This window comes from Amblyomma mixtum, chromosome 5 (assembly GCF_055824585.1).
Source record: "Amblyomma mixtum isolate Tamu chromosome 5, ASM5582458v1, whole genome shotgun sequence".
Classification (NCBI taxonomy): domain Eukaryota; kingdom Metazoa; phylum Arthropoda; class Arachnida; order Ixodida; family Ixodidae; genus Amblyomma; species Amblyomma mixtum.
In genome coordinates this window covers 156,972,663-156,996,624 of record NC_143016.1, presented here as the reverse complement: position 1 = coordinate 156,996,624, position 23,962 = coordinate 156,972,663, and the positions used below count along the sequence as shown (strand labels likewise).

The window sequence follows — 23,962 nt, the reverse complement described above, 5'->3', positions numbered from 1 at the left end:
GCTATCCGCAATTGGCTGAAACGCGTGAGAAGCAAGACGAGAGTTGCCTGCTAGCCTCGATATCCGGTGAGAACACTGATTCGTCAGCACGTGAAAAAGCTAATGTGCTGGACGACAGTGGAGTGCAGAATCTTCCAGACGCCATGATGATTGTCGTCACTTCATTCGAGGAAGATCAGGACGAAAGTGCACTCAGAGACTCCGAGGACGAAGAACGCAGGCTGGAGGTGTTAGTAAAAGCATCAAAGACAAGCTAGAGCCTGGTAGCACAGGTGAATGAGCAGACAATCGGAATAATATCGTGATAGAACAGAAACCTTTGCAACATAGGCTGCGGAAGGAGTATGTGCTGCCAAAGAAGCAGCAGCTAGCACGGGACTATTGTCACCGAAAGATGAAAGGAAGGCGTAAGAAAGATTGGTGTTGCCGAAAAGAAAGGAAGGCGAAGCGCACGAGAAAAAAGTTCGCACCATCGGAAGCATCAGCGTCACTGGCAAAATGGCGTTGTCAGTTCCGACAACGACTTTCTGCACTTGACAGAAGAAGAAATGTTAGAAGGACTGTACGATCAAAATGTAACCAATGTCTACAGAACCAAAATACGCAAAGAAAACAAAGAAATTCTGACAAAACACCTTGTCCTGACCTTTGCCTCCTGCACCCTGCCCGAATTAATCGATGTAGGATATGCAAGAATCTCTGTCCGTCCATATGTACCCAACCCTCGACACTGCTTCAAGTGCCACAGGTTCGGCCATGGCTCCCAAAGCTGCCGCGGCCGTGACACCTGTGCCAAACATGCCTCAAATGACCACAATTCCGACTACTGCGATGGCACGCCACGCTGTGCGAACTGCGAAGGCGATCACGCTGCTTATTCAAGGTTGTGTCTTGCATGGAAAAACGAAAAACAAATAATTACCATCAGGACCGAAGAAAATGTAACATTTAAAGAGGCAAGACAGCGGTACGCAATGACCCGAGGCACATTCTCTTTCACCGCACATACAAACTTCGCCGATGTGGTGCGTGGGCGCGGCGCACCACACCGACCTTCGGCACCTGCCCACCTCACACACAGTGAGACTGAGGCAAGGCCATCCGCGCTCCGGGCAGATGTAGCGAGAGCTGCTATGCCACTCCGAAAAAGGGCGCGCCGGCCATGAAGTCGGGAGCCCGCAAGGCTTCCCCCAGTCGGGAGAAGCCCGCACCCCCTCTGCCCGCGGGTTCTCCGCGGAACTCCACCGCCTCCACTAAGGCGATGGACACAAGTCAGAGCTCGCCTTCGCGTTGTGAAAGCGGGGCTCTCTCGATCGCAAAAAAGAAAAAACCTAATAACAGGCCCTCAACAAGGAGGGACAGAAGGTCTCATTACATTCCCCCCGAAATCATCATGGCGTTCCTTGTCCACTGGAACTGCCGCGGAATTCTAAATAATTATAGTGATGCAACAGATATCTTAAATTCTCTATTTCCTGTAGCACTGTGTCTGCAGGACACCAACTTGGGACCTTCTCATAAAAATTGCTTTAAAAAAATGTAAAGTCTTTCGCCGGGACAGTGAGCAGGCAAACAGGCTCTCTGGAGGCGTTGCTGTTGCAGTTCAGAGCAGTGTTGCAACCCATGAAATAAAGCTCCAGACGAATTATGAAGCCGTTGCAGTCACCGTCATTAGCTTTAAAGTAATTACCATATGCACAGTGTATCTTCAACTACACCTCACAGTAACACTCCATGACCTAGAAGCACTTTTTAATCAGTTACCAGAGCCATATGTGGTAGTCGGAGATTTTAAAGCGCACTCCCCATTTTGGGATAGTGAACAGACAGACACTAGAGGTCGGGTTTTAGAAGATTTTATTCTATGCAACAACGTTTGCCTGCTCAATACGGGCAAGCCCACATATTGCACTCCATCCTCAGGAAAGATGAGTTGTATAGACTTGTCTCTCAGCTCTCCAAGCATTTTTACCGATTTAAGTGGGATGTTCTTAATAACCTGTACGAAGTGATCACTTTACGGTTTTAATTAACTTTTCATCACCACCAGCAATCATTCCAACCAGACCACGCCGTTGGAACCTAAATTTAGCGGACGGGCCACTATTTCAAGAAAAGGTCTGTCTGGAGAAAATATTTTTTTTTCATCTTAGCGTTGACGAATTAAATTAAATTTTTACAACATGTGTCATTGCGGCTGCACGTCTCGCCATTCCGCAGTCGTCAGGAGTAATGCGCCAAAACCACAAGGTTTGGTATAAGCAAGATTGCAGAGAAGTAAAAAAGAAACAAAATAAAGCCCGGAGAACTTTCCGAAGATACCCCTCACACGAGAACCTCATAAATTTTTAAAAAGGCGAGAGCAAAAGCACGGTACACCCGTTCCAATGCAGGGAAAACATCCTCGAGAAACTACTTATCATCTATAAATAGTTCAGTCACATCTAAAAAAATGTGGTAACGAGTCCGCAAACTTACTGGAAGCTTTTCCCCGTTCACAATTCCTTTTTTCACTGCTTCGGATACACAAACAAGTATTGAGGAACAGGCAGACATACTTGCAGAACATTGCTCTACAATTTCCAGTTCCTCACATTAAACACAGTCATCCTTAAGGTATAAAAATACAGCCGAAAAGCAAAGACTACCGACAAGTGGCGGTACAAATGAACATTACAATAATTTAATTAAAATTCAGTAAATCTGTAGAGTAACGTCAGCCGGCAAAAAGACAGCATCAGGCCCAGACGAAATCCATTATGAAATGCTGGCTCACCTCTCTGAAGATGCTGTAGAAGCTCTTCTGAAATTCTTTAATAAAATATGGCAGTCTGGAAAAATGACACAGACATGGAAAAAGGCCGTGGTTGTGCCATTCTTCAAATCTGCGAAGCCGCCAACTTCGGCAGGTAATTACAGACCAATAGCACTTAGGAGTTGTCTAGCTAAAAGTTTTGAAAAGGTGCTAAATATTAGGTTAATTTTCATCTATGAATCAGGCAAACTTCTTGATATTCACCAATGAGGATTTAAAAAAGCATGTTGTAAAAATGACCATCTCGTCCCTCTTGAAAACACAGGCCGTAAAGCATTCATACACAAACAGCACTGCCTGGCTGTATTTGTTGACTTGGAAAAGGCTTATTATACTGCGTGGAGGTTTGGGATCCTTCGTGACCTCGCGGATCTAGGTATCCGTGGCAGGATGCTGAACTGTTTAAAAGACTTTCTTTCTGACCGTTATTATCGTGTACGTCTAGGTTGCACGCTCTCGAACAAAATTCACAAAAGAAAATAACGTACCGCAGGGGTGTATTCCGAGTACCACACTATTGAAAAAATGAACTCAATATCGTAAAGAATCCCAAAGTCCATCATGTACTCTGTATATGCTGACGACCTCCAAATTTCATGCACATCTTCCAGCTTATCAACATGCGAAAGAAAGATACAGCTTACACTCAACAAACTAGCGACTTCGGCAGACCAAAATGGATTTAAGTTCTCTCCGCAGAAAACAGTTGCCGCTTTTTTCGCACTGAAAAGAGGCGTGCAGATTGATCCGACCCTGCACCTGAATGGAATTGTTCTACAAGTAAGACATGAGAATAAATTCCTAGGCATAACTTTTGACAAAAAGCTCACATTCTTGACCCACATAAACACCCTCAAAAAGAAACCTTCCCGATCTCTAAAATTCTGAAGATACTCTCACGGAAACACTGGGGATCCGGTAGGTTATGCCTTTTACAGATGTACCGCTCCGTAGTACGGTCCACTTTAGACTATGAATGCATTGTGTATGGGTCTGCAAGGCCATCAAACCTCAAAAAACTAGATCCTGTACAAAACCTAGGTCTCCGTCTATCAACTGGTGCATACAGAACATCCCCCATAAACAGTCTATATGTAGAAACAAATGAAACGTCTCTTGCAAACAGAAGAGCAATGCTTACATGCGCATATATACTGAAAATAAGATCCTTAGCAAAACACCTTTGTTACCCCATAGTTACCAAGTGCAAATCTAGAAGACTGTTCAATAATAAACCAGAGTCAATCAGACCTTTGTTATTACGCTTTGAAGATGCATGTCTTGAACTGGGAATTCTAGATGCTCTACCGGAAATCGCCCCGAAACACGATCCACTGCCGCCGTGGTACTGCCTTCCCACTGCGTGCGACTTCACACTAACACATTTTCGTAAAAAACAAACACCACATGAAGACTTGCTACAAGAATACCTCGCTTTGAAAGTGAAATATGCAAACTACGTGGAATTTTACACAGATGGCTCCAAAACATCAACACACGTTGGAAGTGCAGTAGTACAAGGCAAATGGGAAAAATAGTAAGATTGCCAAGCTATGTCTCAATTTTTAGTGCCGAATGTTTTGCAGTATGTATTGCTCAGGACAAAATAGTACATGAGAACATCGAAAAAAGTATAATCTACACTGACTCCCTCAGCCTACTCAAAGCGCTAGTCAAGAAATGCAGTTGAATCATTAGTGGGCAGCATCATACACAACATAAAAAAAGTTGCAACACAAGGACATATGGTAAGGTTCTGCTGGGTCCCGAGCCACGTCGGCATCGAGGGTAACGAGAGAGCAGACTCAGCTGCTGTACGAGCTCAGAATGGTGAATAAAAAAAATGTGAACGGACCTTATAAAGACCTCATGAAGTTTATACATAGTAAATTTACCAATAAATGACAGAAAGAGTGGGATAATGAACTTAACAAAAAACTACACTTCATAAAGTCCACCTTGGATGAATGGAAGTCATGTACACACCAGCAAAGTTTCATTGAAGTAATCCTCTGTCGCCTTCGCATAGGACAAACACACTTGACTCACAACTACTTACTGACGAAACCCGTCAAACCAGCTTGTGAAAAATGTGGAGACGAACTCACACTAAACCAGATTTTATTCACATGCTCAAAACTAGAAAAACTAAGAAAGAAGTATTTTACTAAATTTTACCATGAATAAATACTTTTTCATCCAGTCCTGCTCCTAACTGATAATTCACTTGTTAACACTTCTCATGTTTTTAGTTTTCTAAGAGAAACATGTTTAATTCAGAAATTTTGAGTTCTTACCCACTGCTCCGCTTGATTTTACAATACACCTCAACCAATTTCTCACTCCTGAGAAAAAGACTGAGGTCTTTAATTTATTGGCTCGGAGCCTCGAGATCCTTGCTCAGCCAAGGACGGTCACAGAGGTTACCCAACCCCTTTTAAAGCCTTTACTAGTGAAAACTCTTAAAATTTCCTTCCTTCGTCATCACTACGCAGTAATAAGTAACATTTTAGGCCCTTTACACCACCGATCGCTTTTCAGTTCCTTATAATATTCTGCAGAAGACTTTTTTAAACCTTGTGCTTGGCGCATGATAGCCTTAGCCGCTTATGCTCCATTAAACTCAACAGAACAACACAACGCACCCAGAAATGACATAACGGGCGCTGGCTTCCTGCTGTTTACAGATAGGAAATGAATTCACATGTCATATATGCTGGGAAAGCAGAACATGCTGAAAATCACAGCTGGCGACATTACTCATTGACACCCGGGTAATCAGCAACATTTCTCTTTTAAAAAAAGAAGTTCGCACTGTGGGCAACAAAACATATAGTGGCACCAGAAAACAAAGCCATATTGTTACCAGGGGCCGCATAAATCTTGAGCCATCCAAGAAATCAGCCTACTGGGAAGGTAAATTCTCAACGCAGAAATGAAAATGCGTAAATGATGGAATAGAAAAGCAGCAGAAAAGAGCGGAGGGAATGGTGAAGGAATGAGATACTGTCACCTAGAACCGGCAGATCTTTAGCAGAAAGGGCAGAAGGGCACACCAGGTCTTCCACAGCCGACCCCTTTAGACAACCCACGCTTGAGCAGGGGAAGCCGAGGAAGGCCTGCGCGTGCTGTCGAACCCCACGGCGGCGCCAGGAAATGGCCAACAGTGTAGCAATATGATTGAAAATCGAAGGCAAAAGAAAATATTAACAACTAAATGCATGACGATGAAGAGAGGGATTTGTTCAATTGCAGTTTATTTTGTCACCTTTTACTAATTTTCATTTGTTACACATGTTTTTCTTCTTTTTTGACATGACCCTCCCAGTAGTGCTGCATCCGGGTTGGTTACAATTAGACCCAGCAGCTGGGAACGATATCAATTTTTTGATTCCTTATTGTATTTTGTTATTTTTTTGGCCACAACATGAATTTTTTTTTGAAGCCTGTGTCGTTGTGATTATTGAGCGCATGCAAGTGATTAAGTAGCTGTCATTTGGGACGTTTTGTTTATTCTGCATATATTTTCTGCGTTTGGTTCTCATTAATAAACGACTAGAAGGCTGCATTTGCGGCATTTTTTTCATGTGTCTTCATTTATTCCTGCCTTTTGTTACAGTTTACATTTTTAGACATGAACTAAATAAGCCCATGGCTGCATCGTACTGAGCTCTGCGGCCGGAAAATTTATTATATGTTTTCTTTTCTGTGCATGTCAAATGTATAGTACGTACGGCCGCATTTTGTATGGAGACTGCCAGGACCATTTCTCTAATATGCTGTAGCATGTGCCACAATAAATACGGTGGTAGGTTTCTTTCTGCGATTGTTTGATGAATCCTAGGTGTGCAATCGGCAGTAGTACCTGCCCCTGTACACAAGTTGACAAGGCCCATCTCACATGAAATATTTGCCGCAACATTTCGATGCTGCCTACACTTACAGAAAGACTACGCCTCACACCGTAGTTCAAATTTCGCTCTGGGTTCAGTATGGAGGTTTACGCTACAGAACGCACTAACTCACCTGTATGGACCGTATACATGGTGTTTCGTATTATTTCTAATCCCACCTGTAGTATACAACTCAACTCAACTGTTCCGTATTTGTCTGGGTTGTAAATAAATTCTCTTGCGCAAACTACTGCCTTCTTTTGGCTCAAGGACAGACCATACGGTAGCTTATGACAGTCTGCGTTTTCAATAAGTAATTTAACATCGAAACTTGCCTGAATTGTAATCTGCGGAAAACTGCATTTGTTTACGTGGAAAATGTTCGCCTAGGCTAGTGGAGCAGCAAATTTGACAGGATTTTTTTTTTTGCGCCACTGGGAGACCAACCCCAGATCCCAGCAGGGATATTGGTTCCCGCGTAGTTCGTTAGACGCTGCAGGCTTTGAAATCGGCTATCGGCTAGCCTAGATGAAAATTACGCGCGCAGACGACTCCCGTTTCTCACTGATTCCGGGCAGTTCATATAAGTTCTGATGTTGAATTATTGACAAAAAAACGCACACTATCATAAGCTACCTTGTCGTCCGTGCTTGAGCAGATATAGATCAGTGGTTTGTGTAGGATACTTATTACAGTCCGGACAGATAAATACGGAGCGCCATGTATATGTACCCACGGATAGTGCATAGATATCCTTTGCAATAGAGCATACCTTGTGGCGATAGAAGTGTAGCATTATGAAAACTGTGAGGTTATAAGCTTGCACCACAGGGTTGCACACTTTGCCCTGTTTATCACGGTGTGGGTTCAGACTTGGACAAAGTTACTTCGCACTTCTAGACCTAGCATAAATATACCTGCTAAAGGGGCACACTTGCACCTTTCATGCTATATGCTGTCCTCAGGCTAACACTTTCCCTTCTTAGAAATGCGTAATGTTACACCTAGTTGGCTTAGAGTTACTCTTTTTATGGCAGCGCAAGTCTATGCTACTTGAAGCGTAACATTTAACTGTTTGCGCCCCGCCGCGGTGGCTTAGTGGTTGCGGCGCTCGGCTGCTGATCCGAAAGACGCGGGTTCGATCCCGGCCGCGGCGGCTGAATTTCTTGAAGCCGAAATTCTAGAGGCCCGTGTGCTGTGCGATGTCAGTGCACGTTAAAGAACCCCAGGTGGTCGAAATTTCGGGAGCCCTTCACTACGGCGTCCCTCATAGCCTCAGTTGCTTCGGGACGTTAAACTCCAATAAACAAACAAACAAACAAACAAACATTTCACTGTTTGCGAGAGCATAAACACTTAGCCTCCGAGAGACAGCGTAACCTTACGCCAAAAAACGTATCAGCTTAGCGACAAGTGAGTTACCCCCAACAAGACTAAGATTAGAAAAACGTGGTGTTGGGAAATTTGGCGTTGCAGGACATAAGTGAAGTGGACGCAAAAACTTAGACAGGGACCGAGAAGAAACACATACGACGACTGACAAGCGCTATACTACCAACTGTTTAGTGGGGTGTGACACACGGAATATGAAGCAAAGAAAACAAGCATGCGCAAAGACCGTGGAGGCGCAAAGGTCATGCAACAGCGTTTCAATTATGGCAAAAAAGAATTAAGATAAGCACATTCAGCGGAATAAATCTGCAAAGAAGCATCACTCGCGCAGCGATCAGACAGCCTTTTATTGTGGAAGGCCTCCAGCACAAGCCGAGGTTTTGCATTAGCGCTCCTGCCTAAAATCTTAGTGTTGTCAAATCTTGCCCTACGCATGCTGACGCAGGAAGAAACGTGCCATAGAAGATTTGACGTACTGTCGTTATTTTCTAAATTTTTCTCATCCTCCCGTAGCTGGTCATTAATGCAACGGCCATTTTTTTGTCATAATCGAAACGCTGTTGTATGACGTGTGTGCCTTCACTGCCTTTGCGAATGCTCGTTTTTTTCTTGCTTCATATTGGTTTGGTTTAGGTTTGGTTTATTGGGGTTTAACGTCCCAAAGCTACTCAGGCTATGAGGGACGCTGTAGTGAAGGTCTCCGGAAATTTCGACCACCTGGGGTTCTTTAACGTGCACTGACACCACACAGTACACGGGCCTCTAGAATTTCGCCTCAATCGAAATTCAGCCGCCGCGCCCGCGATCGAACCCGCGTCTTTCGGGCCAGCAGCCGAGCGCCGTTACCACTCAGCCACCGCGGCGGGCTCTTCATATTCCGTGTGTCACACGCCTATAAACAGTTGGTAGTAGCGCTTGTCAGTCGTCGTATGTGTTTCTTCTAGGTCTTTGAGTAAATTTTGCGCCCACTTCATTTATAAGACTGAGATCAGAACTTTTTTTTTAGAGTGTACGCACATTTTGCCATGTGTTAAAGCGCGTCCTGCCGTATGTTCGTATGTTCTTCCTTGAGTCGAGGCACATCTTCGGATGAATAGACTCATGTTCGCGACGACCTCTCTGTCGTTCCAACGCAGCACATTTCTGTTGTCCACAGTAAACATGGCAGCGAGCCAAGATACTGAGCAAAATTAACATCATAGCTCCCTCCACGCGTGGAGGAGAACGCGCTTCCCCTAACGCACCAGCTGACGCTTCAAGTTTCAATCGGCTGCGCCTACCATCTGCGCGCACTCAAGGTCCAGCCAAGCGCATCCTCCAAATCCAGTCAGACCTTAGATTCCGCACTAAAAGATAGTGACGGAAAATTCTTCGCAAGGCGAGATCTGGGAACTGATGCCCCCTTATAGTGGAAACTGCCTGGAACTCTTGTCACCGCCGTTATCGTCAACCGCAATGCCGCGCGTCATCTGCCGCTCCGGCGGCCCATCTCGTGAGCTGATCTTTTTTACTCGCACCAGTACCTGATCAAACGATTTTAAATAGCAGGACCTTTTATAGGGCTTTTTGTGCTGTGAAACAACGATATATACAAAAAAAAGTTATTTTGGTTATTGTCCGCTATGTTTGCAATGGCCCTGCAGTTGTACCGCCGACAGCTGATGTTGCTGGAAGTTGGTTGGAAAAGGCAAATTTTTTGGACGAACAAACTAAAGAAAAAACAACCGAACGAGAGTACGGTAAAAAATTATGAGCAAAAAAAGAAATGAAAGAACGAACAAGCACATCATGGATGCTTCTTTGACGCGTCACTATCTTTGACAGGACATTGACTTTTTGCAAAAATTTCTTGCTCCAGCTTGAAAGGTTCACAAAAGCGACAGACAGGTTAATTTCGCAAAAATTGTAGGTAAGCCTTCAAAGGGCACTTCTTCCTCTTTATGGCGACGAATGAATCTTGTTGCGGCTGTTGACATATTAAATTTTATCTGAAGATTGGTTGGTTTGGTTGGTTTATGGGGTTTAACGTCCCAAAGCGACTTAGGCTATGTGTAGTGCTGTAGTGGAGGGCTCCGGAAATATCGGCCACCTGGGGTTCTTTAACGTGCACTGACATCGCACAGTACACGGGCATCTATAATTTCGCCTTCATCGAAATTCGGCCGCTGCGGCTGTGATCCCGCGTCTTTCGGGTCTTTCGGGCGTCTTTCATGTCGGGCGAAAAAAAGAAACGACTCTACTACGCAGAGTGCACGCTTACATAAATCATTGGCGCACAGTTTCTTGGCAGAATGCAGCTGGTGCTAGTTTTAAACTTTGATGTAAGTTAACTCTACATATTCAGCATGATCTCGGAAACTCGGATGAAGGCTTGCTCGGGGTTTCCTAATATATAAACTAACAAGAATGAAAAATAGGTGGCTCACTTTGACCTGCCAGGATATCAGCGTTTCGGCAGTACCATAAATGTCGAGCATCTCTGCAAAATACCCGAAGCGGGCAGCCTCGCTGATTAAACAGTTGAGCTGCCTGAAATGTTCCGGGATAATAAAGTTAAAGTTACGTGGGAAGCACTGAACAGACTGGCAATTGGAGTTCACAAGGGATTAATACACGTTTGTTTGTTACCACCTTTTCTGTTCGTGATTTATATCACTGAAATTGAAGCTATGCTACAGAGACAGAAGGATACAGTCTCTCTAATAAGCTAATGGAGATATCGCGGAGGAACAGGTGCACGGTTTATTAGAGGGTGATTTAGAAGTCAAAAAAGAGTAAGAATGAAATAATCGGAGGAGCACTTTGGGATGCACCATGCAGTTTTTACAAAAACGCAGAGAAAAAGGTGGTTTGTTTACTGAAAACGGCAAACTTTATTCCGACATTTGTCGTCGACACGTGGCGCTGCAGTTACACTCTGGAAGCTACTGACACAACTGAACATGCACTTTTGCATTGTAAACGTCAAAAATCTCACGATAAAAATTCCTCGAGAAAATTCTCGCACTTTCGTGCTCCTTTCTGTGAAAATCGCATCGGGCTTGTGTCCGTAGTTTTGGAATAATTTTTTTACCTTTTCTGCTAATTTTTATACCTTGTATACTGAAACGATGCAGTCTGAGCTGATAATCAGTGATATAGCACCTCGTGAATATCTCTTGAGGTGTATGTGATGCTCCTGGGCTTAAAATCAGCACAAGTAAATTAAATTTGATAATGTTGGAAGATAGAGCTGAATAGGTTATCATGATTATTGAATACTTAGGGTGGAAAAGCACAAATATCTCGGCGTACGGCTAAACAAGGGTAACGTAAAGGTGGGAAACCAGGAAAGACTATTCGGACGATAGGAAAAGGAAATGCCACAGTAATGAAGACTAGACAAGTCTGGAGCGTGTCAGTTATGATGCTCAGACGTATTTCTAGGCAGTAATGACCCTAGAGTATACTTTTGTGGAATTGGGTGTCTTCATGAGATGAGAAGTCCGGTCAGGTCTCGAGCTCAACCACGGAGTTGTCAATAAATAAGTGTTATGTGGCCGCGGTAATTCTGTAAATTAGATTTTCATGGCGGAGATCGTTTTAAATGCGCTAAACGCAGGGCAAATGTTTCCATGAAGAAGACTCGGAAGGATAAATGAAATGTGATGGCAGCTCAAAAATGAAATATTTGTAAAGAAAGAGCATTTACTCGCAGTGCCGGAAAATGAATCTAAACTTAACCATCACATAAGATGACACAAGAACTGGGTAATAAATAGCGCTGAACGCAAGGCCGACGAGTCAGCGGTAGTGAATGGGTTCTCTTCGATGGAATTGAAGTGGACTGTGTAGACAAAGGAGACAAAGAAAAAAAACGGCATTAATTTATTAACAACTGCGGAGGCTTCTTCGCGAATGGGTCACTGCTTTCGCGTACTGCGCTATTTTGATGGCAATGGAACAGAGCCGTCGCGCAACCGACCGCGTGTTATTGGCAATCCGCTAGCAAAATTTCTTGGGGACGCGTGGTGCAAGAAGTGGTATAGAAATGAGCAGCACGTCCCAAGATGCTGCGTCTCGGAGAATTTAGACTCGCGTTCTGCGGCCCAATAGAACTCTGCCTCAGTCCATTACGACCCAGTAAAGTTATTGTTTTCCAATTGAACTCAACACCTCGAAGAAGCTGCCTCATAGAGATGGCCACGACAAAATGTTGTTGTTGGTACTCCTGCTCAGAAAGAGCGCATGCGACTACCGATCAATGTTTATAGCAAGCATGAGTTTATATCAAGCAAGAATGTTTTTGTCGCTGTCTAGTAACTGACAGCTACGGTGCCATCAACAATATCAGCATAACCACAAAAAAGAGACACCAACAATAAGCCCCCGTCGAAATGACCAGGACACGAAGCAATAAACACGAACGAATGTAGGTGAGCCAGAGTGTGCGCAGCGGCGAAATTTATTCCCGTTTCCAATTCCAGCAGAACTAGATATTCTTTCCTCACGGCATGAACGGATCAGAGCAGCCTACTCACGTTGTACTTCGTTCTACGGTTACAAACAATCGAGCTTTTTACGACGCGACAAGCATGCCACAAAACGCACTCGAACGGGGTATACATAAGAGCATTCGCAACTTTGTTAATCCTATAATTGGCTTTCGCTTAGCGGTCTTCTTAGTGACCACCACCTCTTAGATCTTAGCGACCTGGTCGGCTGTCTTAGAAACCTTTTTTTGCCACCCGTCCGACCTGCGCAGGTGGTCTCCCGCCGCTCCACTGCGGTTATTTGCATGAAAAGGTTCTCACCGCAGCCCCACACTATATGGTTGACATTCGCATACTCTCCGAAGCTTTTTTCATTCTGCACAGTATATCTGTGGGTGAATTTTAGAAATTACTGCTAAGCTTTGAACCCTGTGTGTTTGGAGCCGCCAGCTTGGTTCAATGGTCTTGCATGAGCGCGGGGCTGGAGTTCGAATTCCCTTGTTCCCGTTTGACAGAAGATTCTTATTTTACTAGAGGCGGGTAGACATTCCTTCGTTCGCCGATATAGCTAGTGCCTTGGGAACAGCCTCCCAGATATTGAATCCTCGGGCTGTGTTTGTGACCTTTTATTTTTCCTGAAAGGTTTGAGTGTGCGCGGGTACATATACTTTCATTCGAGCTTCTGGGGGGGGGGGGGGGGGGGGGAGGCGACGGGGTATTTAAGATTTAGTTCTGCGGCGGGGTGGTGTATTCTGCCTCTGATAAAGTTACTTATCGCAGGTTTTTGAGTATCTTATTATGATAATTCGCGGTGGCATTTTTATGGTCATGGCGTATATGTCATTGCTGCTTCTTCTGCCTCTTCCGAAATTTTCCCTGGCATTGTCGTAGCTGCTATGCTTTCAGCTTGCTGGTCGGCTATAGCCACAAATATTCGGCGCGACGACATACAGCACAGAATTGTCTTGAAGACTAGTGTCTAGATTTATAGATTTATCACGCGGGCTTTGATTACGCTGTTGCTCTGCGAAGGACGCATGTTTCTTGTTAGCGGTGGTTTCTCTATACATCCCCTTATTTCCACATAGGGATATTTGAATTCAGGTGCGTTCTCTCTACATTTTACGCTGGGACCTTGTAGGATATTTTTCCCTGCTTTAAGTTTTTTTATAGTCGCTCTATGTAGTCTTTCAAATGCGCCTCATTGAGTTCTGTCCGTTCATGATGCGATTACTACGTGCATTGCACGGTAAGTTCTTGTATGTGCAGCAAGGATACAAATTCCGTGCAGATAACGTTTTCCACCTCTCCTATTTAGTTTATCATCACTGACATGCACGAACGCTGAACTCCAGTGGCTCGATGAGAAAACAATTGGAAGAATAAATCACTTGCTCCACTCGCTGTGCTATGTCCCTCGCTGAAAACAGCAAAAAGAGTGCACTCACAGATGCAAGGTACAGTATTTCGTCGACTGTTAATAGCTCAGGACCGGCGAGCCCCGCTAGAAGATGAAGAAACCACTGCAGATGAGCGCGTCCCTGCTTTCCCTCTGCGCGGAATTTTACCTAAGCCAAACCGCTCCGCTGGCTTCCTGTTCGTGCGTGTCGTCGACACCACCATTCTGCTGACGTCCACATATGCACAGGGCCCTAATCGACAGATCACGACAGCCACACTGCTGGCGGACTACACCTGGACACATAAAAACCGCGGACTTAAGATTGCTGACGCATAGTACGGAATGCGGTGCGTCTACCGCTGATGCCGTCTCAGTAGTATCTGGCGCGATATCACATGATGCAGGCTTGTTAACTTGCTTTAGGTGGCCGGAGAGCCGTAGCCTGACGGCGCCGTCAACAGGCGTCGACGTGAGAAAAATTCACGGCCGACTTACATGCTGAAAGCTTTCAGGATTTTCATTTTTAATTTTCTCAGGAACACGACCACCTTTCGGCTGAAAAAAAGAATAAACGTTTGCAGTGCTTTCAAGAGATAATAGGTACATACATATTAAATTTGCTACTATCTCCATTGAAGATGGCGATGACAATGAATTTTTATGGCGCAAGGCCATCTGTGGCTAAAGAGGGTCACGGCACAAGGTGTTTTTCTGTCTACTCAAGGTGCATTCCAATACCCATTTCCCTGCAATTAGCTCTGAAAACCCGAGCAACAGGCTCTGAAAACCCGAGCAACAAGCTTGCACGCTTTCTACAACCGGCGGATACACGGCGGCGCTGGGGATCGAACCCAGCACCTCCCGCATGCGAGACGGGTGCTCAACCACCCGGCAAGGCCACCGCTGTGGTTCATGCATTGATGAGCAGTGCTTAGAATGCAGAAGACATTGCATTACCTTGGGGACTTTGCTGGCAACGAGTTTTCAGGGAAGCTCTTAGCATGCATTCGTGCATGCATAAGCAATTGTTTTTTTTAGAATGTAAATCTAATTTTTGTAACCTAGCAATAATAGGAATTATTTTCCTCCATAATTTGTTTGATTTGTGCAATAGGCTTAAAGCACACTTAGGTAAACCCTAAATCATTTATTGTGACTCTGTAAGCAGAAGTATTCAACTGAACGAATATAAGGCAAATAAGCGTCGCATTAAGTGGCCGTAGTAATATTTCCAGGGAAACATGGCATCACTGATTTCATTTCATAAATTTATTGTTAGTTCACACGCACCTCAAATGATTCCTAACTTTAACAGCCAGAATGCTTCGACTCAAAATTATACCTAATTGGTAAATTTTTGTTCCATCTTTTTTCGTGTGCTACGCGCATTTTTCTGAGGACAAGTTGCATACACTCATAATGATGTGGGTGAAAGTCTGTATGCTGTTCTGATAAGTGGCCAAGTAACATAAATGGCGGTTTTTATGCTTTGTAGCCAGGATAACAATTATGTTACCGCTGATAAAGCGGTTCTGGGACAGCCGTGTGATACATAGACAGCACGCATGCGCTGAACCGCAATATCATATCTTCACCAACAAGCTGGGCGCCATTGCCATCCTGCATGAGCGGGTGAAGCACGCGCGGTTCACCTACTAGTATTTCAGTCTCATCCTGCCCGTTCCGTGATATCAGCAGCCGCGGAAACTAATATCCCAAAAACCACTCAAGCACTGACCGTGACCGCCATGGCATCTTGCGAAGAACGCTGCCTGCTTCTGTCTCTGCCGATGGAGATGATCACCTACATCTTCGGATTCCTGTCTCCCGAAGACCTGTTGGCCGTTGAACAAACTTCGCCCGTGTTTTCAAGACTGGCTCAAGACCCCAGCGTTCTGCAAACCACAAAGTTTCACCCAAACAGCTCGCCAGGCTCTCTTCAAGACTACTTGGACGAGAACCGGTCGGTGGCCATATCTGAATTAGACCTGAATAACTTCCTGGCACTTGACTCGAGAAGGGTGGAAGGCTGCGTCCAGAGATGCGTCAATCTGACCAAACTGCGCTGCGCGAACACCCGTCTGTTGCCTACAGCTGTCCTTCGCCTCCTTCGAGACAGGCTCCGTCGTCTGCAGTTCCTCGAATGGTCAATCCTTAGATATCCAGTTGACCAGAATGACGCGGGATTTTTATGGAAGCGCCCCAGCGATGACATGCCGTCACAAATCTCTGAAACCCTGCGCGGCATGTACGTTGAGGTGTCACATGGCATGGTCAACAACCTTCTATTCTGCTCCATTCTCGAGCACTGTTCCAGCCTTCGCAATTTGCACTTCCACGAGATAATGCTTGGGGGAACACTCAAATCAGCCGCATACAAAGTGCTCGAGAGCTACCACCGTGGCACAGCAGGGAAGTTTGAAACATTCACCTTCACCGACAGCCGCACTCTTGCAGCCCATGAAACGGGAAGGACAGAGCCTGTGGACGCATGCGGTCCAGCACACGCACCCGAAAGTGTTTTCGGCTTGTTCAAGGCAAGTTTGAATATATCTCGGAATGTAGTCGTGAGGCAGAATCCGAGGCCATCAACGAACTGCGTGGTCTTGGACCGGAGAACTGCACATCAGGTACGGAGAGATTTTTCGAGTCTCTTCATTGTCATTAAAGATGACGCGTTTGCAACTCTCGAAGCAGCGGCTGGTCACCACTTGCACCCTAACACGCGAGCGTTGACGCTGAAGTGTTCCACGTCAGAGACAGCGGCCCAGAAGTGTTCGGCAAGTGCCGCCGATGACACGTTTTTCTTCCACTTCCTCAGAGGATGCCACAGACTGAAAGAGCTGAATCGGGCTGCGTTCCATTTTGAAGAGAACATCGATTGCTGCTCCCTCCTGGCTAACGCCAGCCTCATCTGTCTACGCGCACTGACGCTGCCATCTTGTACACTTCGCGAACGCGGGCGCCTCGAACAGCTCGCCAAGGCGCCCTTCAGGCTGGCGGAGCTAGACGTGCGCGCTGCTCTCACCGAGCGGCCACTGACTTGCGCCTTCTGCAACGCTCCTTCCACATGTACCGAAGAGGTGTTCGAAGGGCTGCGCCTACTGTGCCCCCTTAGGCGTCTTACCTTGTGCGATCTGCCGCACATCCGCGATCTGCGCTTCCTCAGGGGCTGCGTGGTCCGTGAACTCAGACTCCGGAACCTTGGACTAGGGCGCTTTCCAACTGAAGAAACACTAGCGACGTTGACAGAGGTAAGGATTGTTGGCGATTTGCCCAGACTAACCCTGTGGTGTTTGTGTCGTGGCTACAAAACTGCCTCTCCTCCAACTTTCAACTCAGACTAAGACGGACACCGGAGAGGAAGGCTGCGGATATTTCCAATAACCTGAGGTTTTTTTAACGTCTGCTGACATAGCACCGTGCACGGGCTTATATCAATCTGCCTCTATCGAATTCATGCTCCCTCTGATGCAGAGTCTACATAAATATGTGTGTGTCGAAAATATAGCACCTACAGGTTGATACATACATCTCTGCAATTAAATTGAGCAATCGTAAGCGATCTGTATTTCCTTGGTTCTGAATGTTTCAAACGCGAGTAGGCCAAGTTCTGTCGTTTTCACTGTACAGTTAAAAAAATTATACCCAGAATTTCGACATCAAGGAGCAATTTAATGCAGCTGAATAAGTATAATAATAAAGATAGTGAAGTAAAGATAGGGAAACGCTGTTCATTTAAATTCATGCGTAACAGAATTCAGAGAAAAAACGTAACGCAAAATCAAGACAGCGACTGAGATAAATGGACACACAGCGTTCTCGGTCTTTTACCTTTTTCAGCGCTATGGTTTTCCCCTCACTCATGGACCAACAGTCCGAAGCATCTACCCAGAAAAATGTCAGTGTGCAAGTATTATTTTGAAATGAAAGAATTCTAACATTATGGGCGTAGCCATTCCCAAGGCTACCAGAATATTGCCATATTAAAAGCTGATAGCGTCGTAGGCTTTATCTGGTGATAAACTTATCCCTTAGCAGCTTTATCTCCTGCACAATGTTTCATGGACTATGAGTAGGGATGGCTGTCATCAAGCGTTCGGCGCAGACATCAACCGCTCTGAAAAAGCGAAAACTGGTTGTAAGAAAAGGTACAATGCATTAACTACCTCATTTCTCTGTGGGCACCTGAACTGCGCGGAAGGAATGGTAAAATGAAGTGAAGGGAGGAACTGTGAAAGGGGCGACGTAGTGCACGGCTTTAGATAAATTTCGCTCATCAGGGATTCTCAGACTTGCACTTGCATCTTTAAGCACACGGGGGTCTCTGCGGTTTGCGGGCATCAAACGCAACCGCGGCGGTCGCCTTTAGCAGAAGGCAAAATCCAAAAGGCACCCTTGTGTCGTGCGATGGCATTGCAGGTTAAAGAATCCCTGGTCACCGATAGGTATCCAAAGCCCTCCACTACGGCAGCTCTTTCATGTTTCACTCCCACCTTCGTCCCTTCCCTTATTGCGCACTCGAGGTGTCAATTGAGAAGTGAATTCCTGCGCCGTTTTCTTTCCCAAAAAATCACATTGTCTTTTTACCAAGCGTCGATGTTTGTAAAACATTCTATGCCTTCCGCAGCTTTTCCTCTTGAAACAGCAGTACCCTCCATGCGAATTATTGCAATGCCTGTTACAGGTAATGGTGCAGGTGGAGAGCCTGAAATTGGAGAGCAGTGTTGTCCCCTTGGACCTGTCCTTGCTCTTCCGAGGAGAGATGGACGCACCACGGCTACGCCGGCTCTGCGTCACGACGACCGGGATAGCGTCGGAACAATTGTCACGCTCGCTGCACAACTTGTGCCTACTCTTCCCTGCTGCGGAATCTATCCATGTGCATGGTTGGATACCCGGTGTGCCACCGAAGCGCTTCGATGTCATCGCGCCCTCACACATTGGCCTGGACGGCATTTACTGGAATTTGTACACGGAATCTGCGTATTCCGCTGACCGCACTGTCCTTTGTGAGGCGCGTGATATTGTTTCCGTTCCGAGGCCGCACAACTGCGGCCCACGCCGCTTTTAAACCCGGTGACATAAAAAACATGGCTGAACACTATGCCCTTCAGACCTGCTCGCATTGGGGCCAGCATAAAAACTACACACCGAGAGCAAAGCCGACAGAAAATATTCCTCATCTGCCGCATCCACCAAGACACGCTTTTGAGCTTTGGAATCAGAAAATGGTGGATATGCTTGAAGGTCTCGGTGTTTTGGCCTTGCATGATCGCCAAAGCTCCGATCGGGCTTTGACGGCGTCATTCCTCTCTAGCCCTGAGATTGTGAAAACGAATTTTAGAGTTGTGTTCTGCGCTTTATTTATTATTGCAACCTCTTTTAAATGACGGCGCATGTATGTGTGAAAATTGTGGAAGTTTTGAGATGACTGATAGCGTCATTTTATATGCATTGTTTTTAATGTTCGCACTTTATACCTGATCGCGACAAACACAAGTTGCATGTTTGCCTATAAAATCCGTGGAGGGCCGGCCACCGCATTTCGATTAGTTCGATGGCTCGAAAGGATAACATCGTTTTCTGTGGCGCTTTTGAGAATGCTGTTGCACAAGATGGTCATCATATCAATGTTCCAGCACCAAAACCATGCCAGCCTAGTCTGCTACCCAAGAGCGAAAAAATGGTGTGGCATTTCTTTCGTTCGTTGCCAGTCGAGCCTTTCAGATGTTGTCCTTGAAAAAGTGGTTTCAGTATGGCTTTGGTCGCGCATGGCTTCATGCGGCGAACTTTGCCACGATTATGTGAACAAGGATGCGCAAATCAGTGTGCAGATTTCATGAGGTGAAGCAACGCATCTCAACCGCGGCAGGAAGTGGTGTTTGTATACGATATCTGGTCGAAATAAATAGTGGTGGAAGTGTTTTAACTACTGAGCATGATGCACACGCCCGCGGTACCTTGAACAGTTCTGCTTCGCTGGCTGGTCCTTTAGACCATTCGGCCAAGGGTGCAGCCTTTAAAATCATGTTTAATACTGCAAGCGTGGCGTGCTATGCTTTGGATAACGTCTTTATCAACAATTATTCTCTCCAAAACGCAGCTTGCATCAACTCACACTGCATTCTAGGAAATTTGAACCAGCAACGCCATATGACGAGCATGGGGCCAGTCACATAAAACGGCGGGACATTATGACCACAGCGGGAGGGCAAAAAATACGGCACGATAACCCATTCCCCACGCCTCGATTGCTTGTATCGCCCGTCAATTTTTTCCATTTATTTTAAGCGTTCTGAGTGTTCCTTGAGTGCTTGAGGCGACTGCAGCACGGACGCACTGCTTGGACGCTGGCCATTTATTTTGAAGTTCACCGGCTGCCACCATTCTCAGAAACCATATTTTCGTATCCTGACATCATGCCGAACCTGTCCACATGGTTTTCTCGCCATACCATTACATGTCCCCTTGTGACATAAACTCGGGTTTTGGTGGCGCAACGGTAATTATCACTGATCGAGGAGATCTTGACATCAGTGATGAAATTAAAGCAATTGCACTAAGAAAGAACTAAGCATGAATATACCAAAATAATGGTTTTAGAGGACACATACACAATTTCAATTGTTATGATGTAGACAGCCGTACATACGCTGGAAACTAAAATCGTTTCATCTATTGACTGCACACCAGTCGCCATTTGACGATGCATATGCGTAACATCACCTGACTTTATTCCATCTGACACAAGTAACTTTTCGTCATTTTGGAACGGAAAACTCTCCACTTAATGTTGGGGTCCACTTCTACTTAAACCTAAGCGGATCCGGTTCAGATGGATGCGTATTTTTTTTCAGCGGAATTCCCAACGAGGTTAAATGCAGTGTAATTGAAACATATAGCGGTTAAACCGGAATGTTTAATGTTATTATGAATGGATGTTATTTTAAAGACTTTTGTTGCGAACGCAACACTACGCTAGTCTCCGAGCCATTTCGCGGAGCCGAGGAAAGGACATACTGCTCATGCTCGAGAAGGAGTGAGATCGCACGGCGCACAGCTGGCGCGCCGCCGCCATCACTGCGCTGCTGACTTAGACATGCCGCCATCGCGTTCACCAGTTGATCATGCGCAAGTAGCGACGCATAGCTAGCCTGCCGGGGCCGCCGCCGCTGCCGCGCTCTGCATCGGCTCCCTCTCTCTCTCTCTCGCCTCGTCGCTTTCGCATGCCTCCAGGTTTAACCAGAGCTAAACCACCGCCAAATTTTTGAAAGTATATTAAATTGCCATCCGAACTGGAAGCTTCCTCTTCTCCCACGACAATGAAATGAAAGTAGCAACGAACAATAAAAATCTCCGGACAGTCGATCGAAAAATGATTTCCGCATTTTATCTCTGGTCTAGTAATCGCAGAAAAACATTCCTCTGGATTTCTTGGGCTCCACCGCATGCTCACTTGCAATTCTTAGAACCAGTTCACTGATGCCGTCGTTCAACCTTCATAATTTTTATGACAGCTAGTGCCTCACCTGATAAGCATGTCGCTGCATTTTTTCGTGCGATACATAAACTCCGTATTGTCCCTGCATCTAAGCGGTTCATAAAATCTGTCAGATTGTTTCTTTCTATTTCTCACATTATCACTTTGTTTGTTCTTTTTCACCTGCAGTAATCGGCAAAAGGATAGGTAGTTTTAGAATATCGTAGAAGCCATAGCTGCGATGGCGTAGAGGTAGAGCATCCGCCTCGCGTGCAAGAGGACCGGGGTTCGAATCCCGGTGCCACGCAATTCTCCACCGGATTAAAAAAAAACTCCGGGTGTCGATGGAATTGCATAACCAGGCTTGGAGCTCGGCCTGATTTCAGTGACCAGAACCGACAACGCACTTCCTCACCAGAACAAGATTTGGCCACCTTGGTGTAGTACTTGGCCACAACCTTTTATGAACAAACCAATTAACCCTCGGCCCTCAGTACCCAGCGGCTGCGGAGCAACTGACCAAGGCGGCGGTCAGATCTGTGACGCAGATCTGGTGCTAAGAATCTCTGGCTCCGGACAGGTCGCCATTGGAAACTGAACCTGGCAACGTTTAACGCAAGAACCTTATCAAGTGAGGCTAGCTTAGCAGTGCTATTGGAGGAATTAGCCGGTATTAAATGGGATGTCATAGGGCTTAGTGAGATGAGGAGGACAGATGAGGCGTATACAGTACTAAAGGGCGGGCATGTACTGTGCTATCGTGGATTAGCAGATAGGCGAGAACTAGGTGTGGGATTCCTCATTAATCAGGATATAGCTGGCAACATCGAGGAGCTTTACAGTATTAACGAGAGAGTGGCAGCTATCGTAATTAGGCTTAATAAGAGGTACAAGCTGAGAGTGGTGCAGGCCTACGTGCCTACATCAAGTCATGATGACCAGATAGTTGAAAGCTTCTATGAGGATGTGGAATCGGCAATGACCAAAGTAAAATCATAGTACACTGTACTGATGGGCGACTTTAATGCAAAGGTAGGTAAAAAGCAGGCTGGAGACAAGGTGGTAGGTGACTATGGCATAGGTTCTAGGAACAGTAGGGGAGAGTTATTAGTAGAGTTCGCAGATAGAAATAACTTACAGATTATGAATACCTTCTTCCGCAAACGAGCAAACAGGAAGTGGACGTGGAAGAGCCCCAATGGTGAGAGTAAAAATGAAATAGACTTCATACTCTGTGCACACCCTGGCATCATAGAGGATGTGGAGGTCCTCGGTAAGGTCCGTTCTAGCGACCACAGAATGGTAAGGTCTCGTCTTAGCTTAGATTTGAAGAGGGAACGGAGGAAACTGGTGAAGCTAAAGGCTATTAACGAGTTAACATTAAGAGGGTAGGTAGAGGAATTCAGAATGTCGCTGCAAAACAGACGACCGTAGTGTTGAAACAATGAATGATAATCTTACAGCTATCGTTACAGAGTGCGCCGCAGAAGTAGGTGGTAGGATGTTTCAGCAGGATACCAGCAAGCTATTAAGAAACGCCAAAGCATGAGGACGTCTAACTCCACAGACAGGATAGGACTAGCAGAGCTATCGAAGTTAATAAGTAAGCGCAAGGTAGCCGACATAAGAAAGTTTAACATGGAGAGAATCGAGCATGCTCTAAGGAACGGAGGTAGCCTAAAATCAGTGAGGAGAAAACTGGGCATAGGTAAAAACCAGAGGTATGCGCTAAAAGACAAGCAGGGCAATGTCATCAGCAATATGGATAAGATAGTTGCATTAGCCGAAGAGTTCTACACAAATCTATACAGTAACGAATGTAATCATCAAGTTACTGAGAGGGGCAGTCGAGCACAGCAATGGGGCATCATGCCAGTAACGAAGGAGGAAGTAAAAAAAGCCTTAGGAGCAATGCAAAGAGGGAAAGCAGCTGATGAGGATCAGGTAACAGCAGATTTGTTGAAGGACGAAGGAGAGATTCCGCTACAAAAACTAGCCACCCTGTATACGCAATGCCTTGTGACCTCGAGAGTACCAGAAGCTTGGAAGAATGCTAACATTATCTTAATTCATAAGAAAGGAGACGTCAATGACTTGAAGAAATACTGACCAATCAGCTTATTGTCCGTTGTCTACAAGGTATTTAGTAAGGTAATCGCTAATAGAGTCAGGACAACCTTGGACTTTAGTCAACCAAATGATCAGGCAGGCTTTCGTAAAGGGTACTCGACAATAGACCACATTCACACTATCAGTCAGGTGATAGAGAAATGCGCAGAATATAACCAACCCCTATATATAGCCTTCATTGATTACGAGAAAGCATTTGACTCAGTGGAAACCTCAGCTGTCATGCAGGCATTGCGGAATCAGGGTGTAGAAGAGTGTTATGTGAAAATATTGGAAGATATATATAACGATTGCACAGCTACTATAGTTCCCCATAAAGTCAGCAATAAAATTCCAATACGGAAAGGTGTCAGGCTGGGAGACACGATCTCGCCA

At 45.5% G+C, this 23,962-nt stretch overlaps 1 protein-coding gene across 1 annotated transcript; it reads left to right on the top strand.

The window, feature by feature from the left end:
- Nucleotides 1–15,722: 15,722 nt before the first annotated feature.
- On the top strand, nt 15,723–19,048 carry LOC149344251 (uncharacterized). The gene is made up of 2 exons (XM_089542576.1): nt 15,723–17,228; nt 18,662–19,048. Exons 1-2 carry the CDS (start codon nt 15,723–15,725, stop codon nt 19,046–19,048), a joined length of 1,893 nt encoding a protein of 630 aa, XP_089398702.1.
- Nucleotides 19,049–23,962: the final 4,914 nt, after the last annotated feature.

What these genes read in the sequence shown, in the direction of transcription:
- LOC149344251 (XM_089542576.1), top strand. Translation starts at nt 15,723, where the DNA reads ATGGCATCTTGCGAAGAACGCTGCCTGCTTCTGTCTCTGCCGATGGAG. An exon ending in CACTAGCGACGTTGACAGAG is followed by an intron (nt 17,229 to 18,661) that starts GTAAGGATTGTT and finishes TGCCTGTTACAG; the next exon opens with GTAATGGTGCAGGTGGAGAG.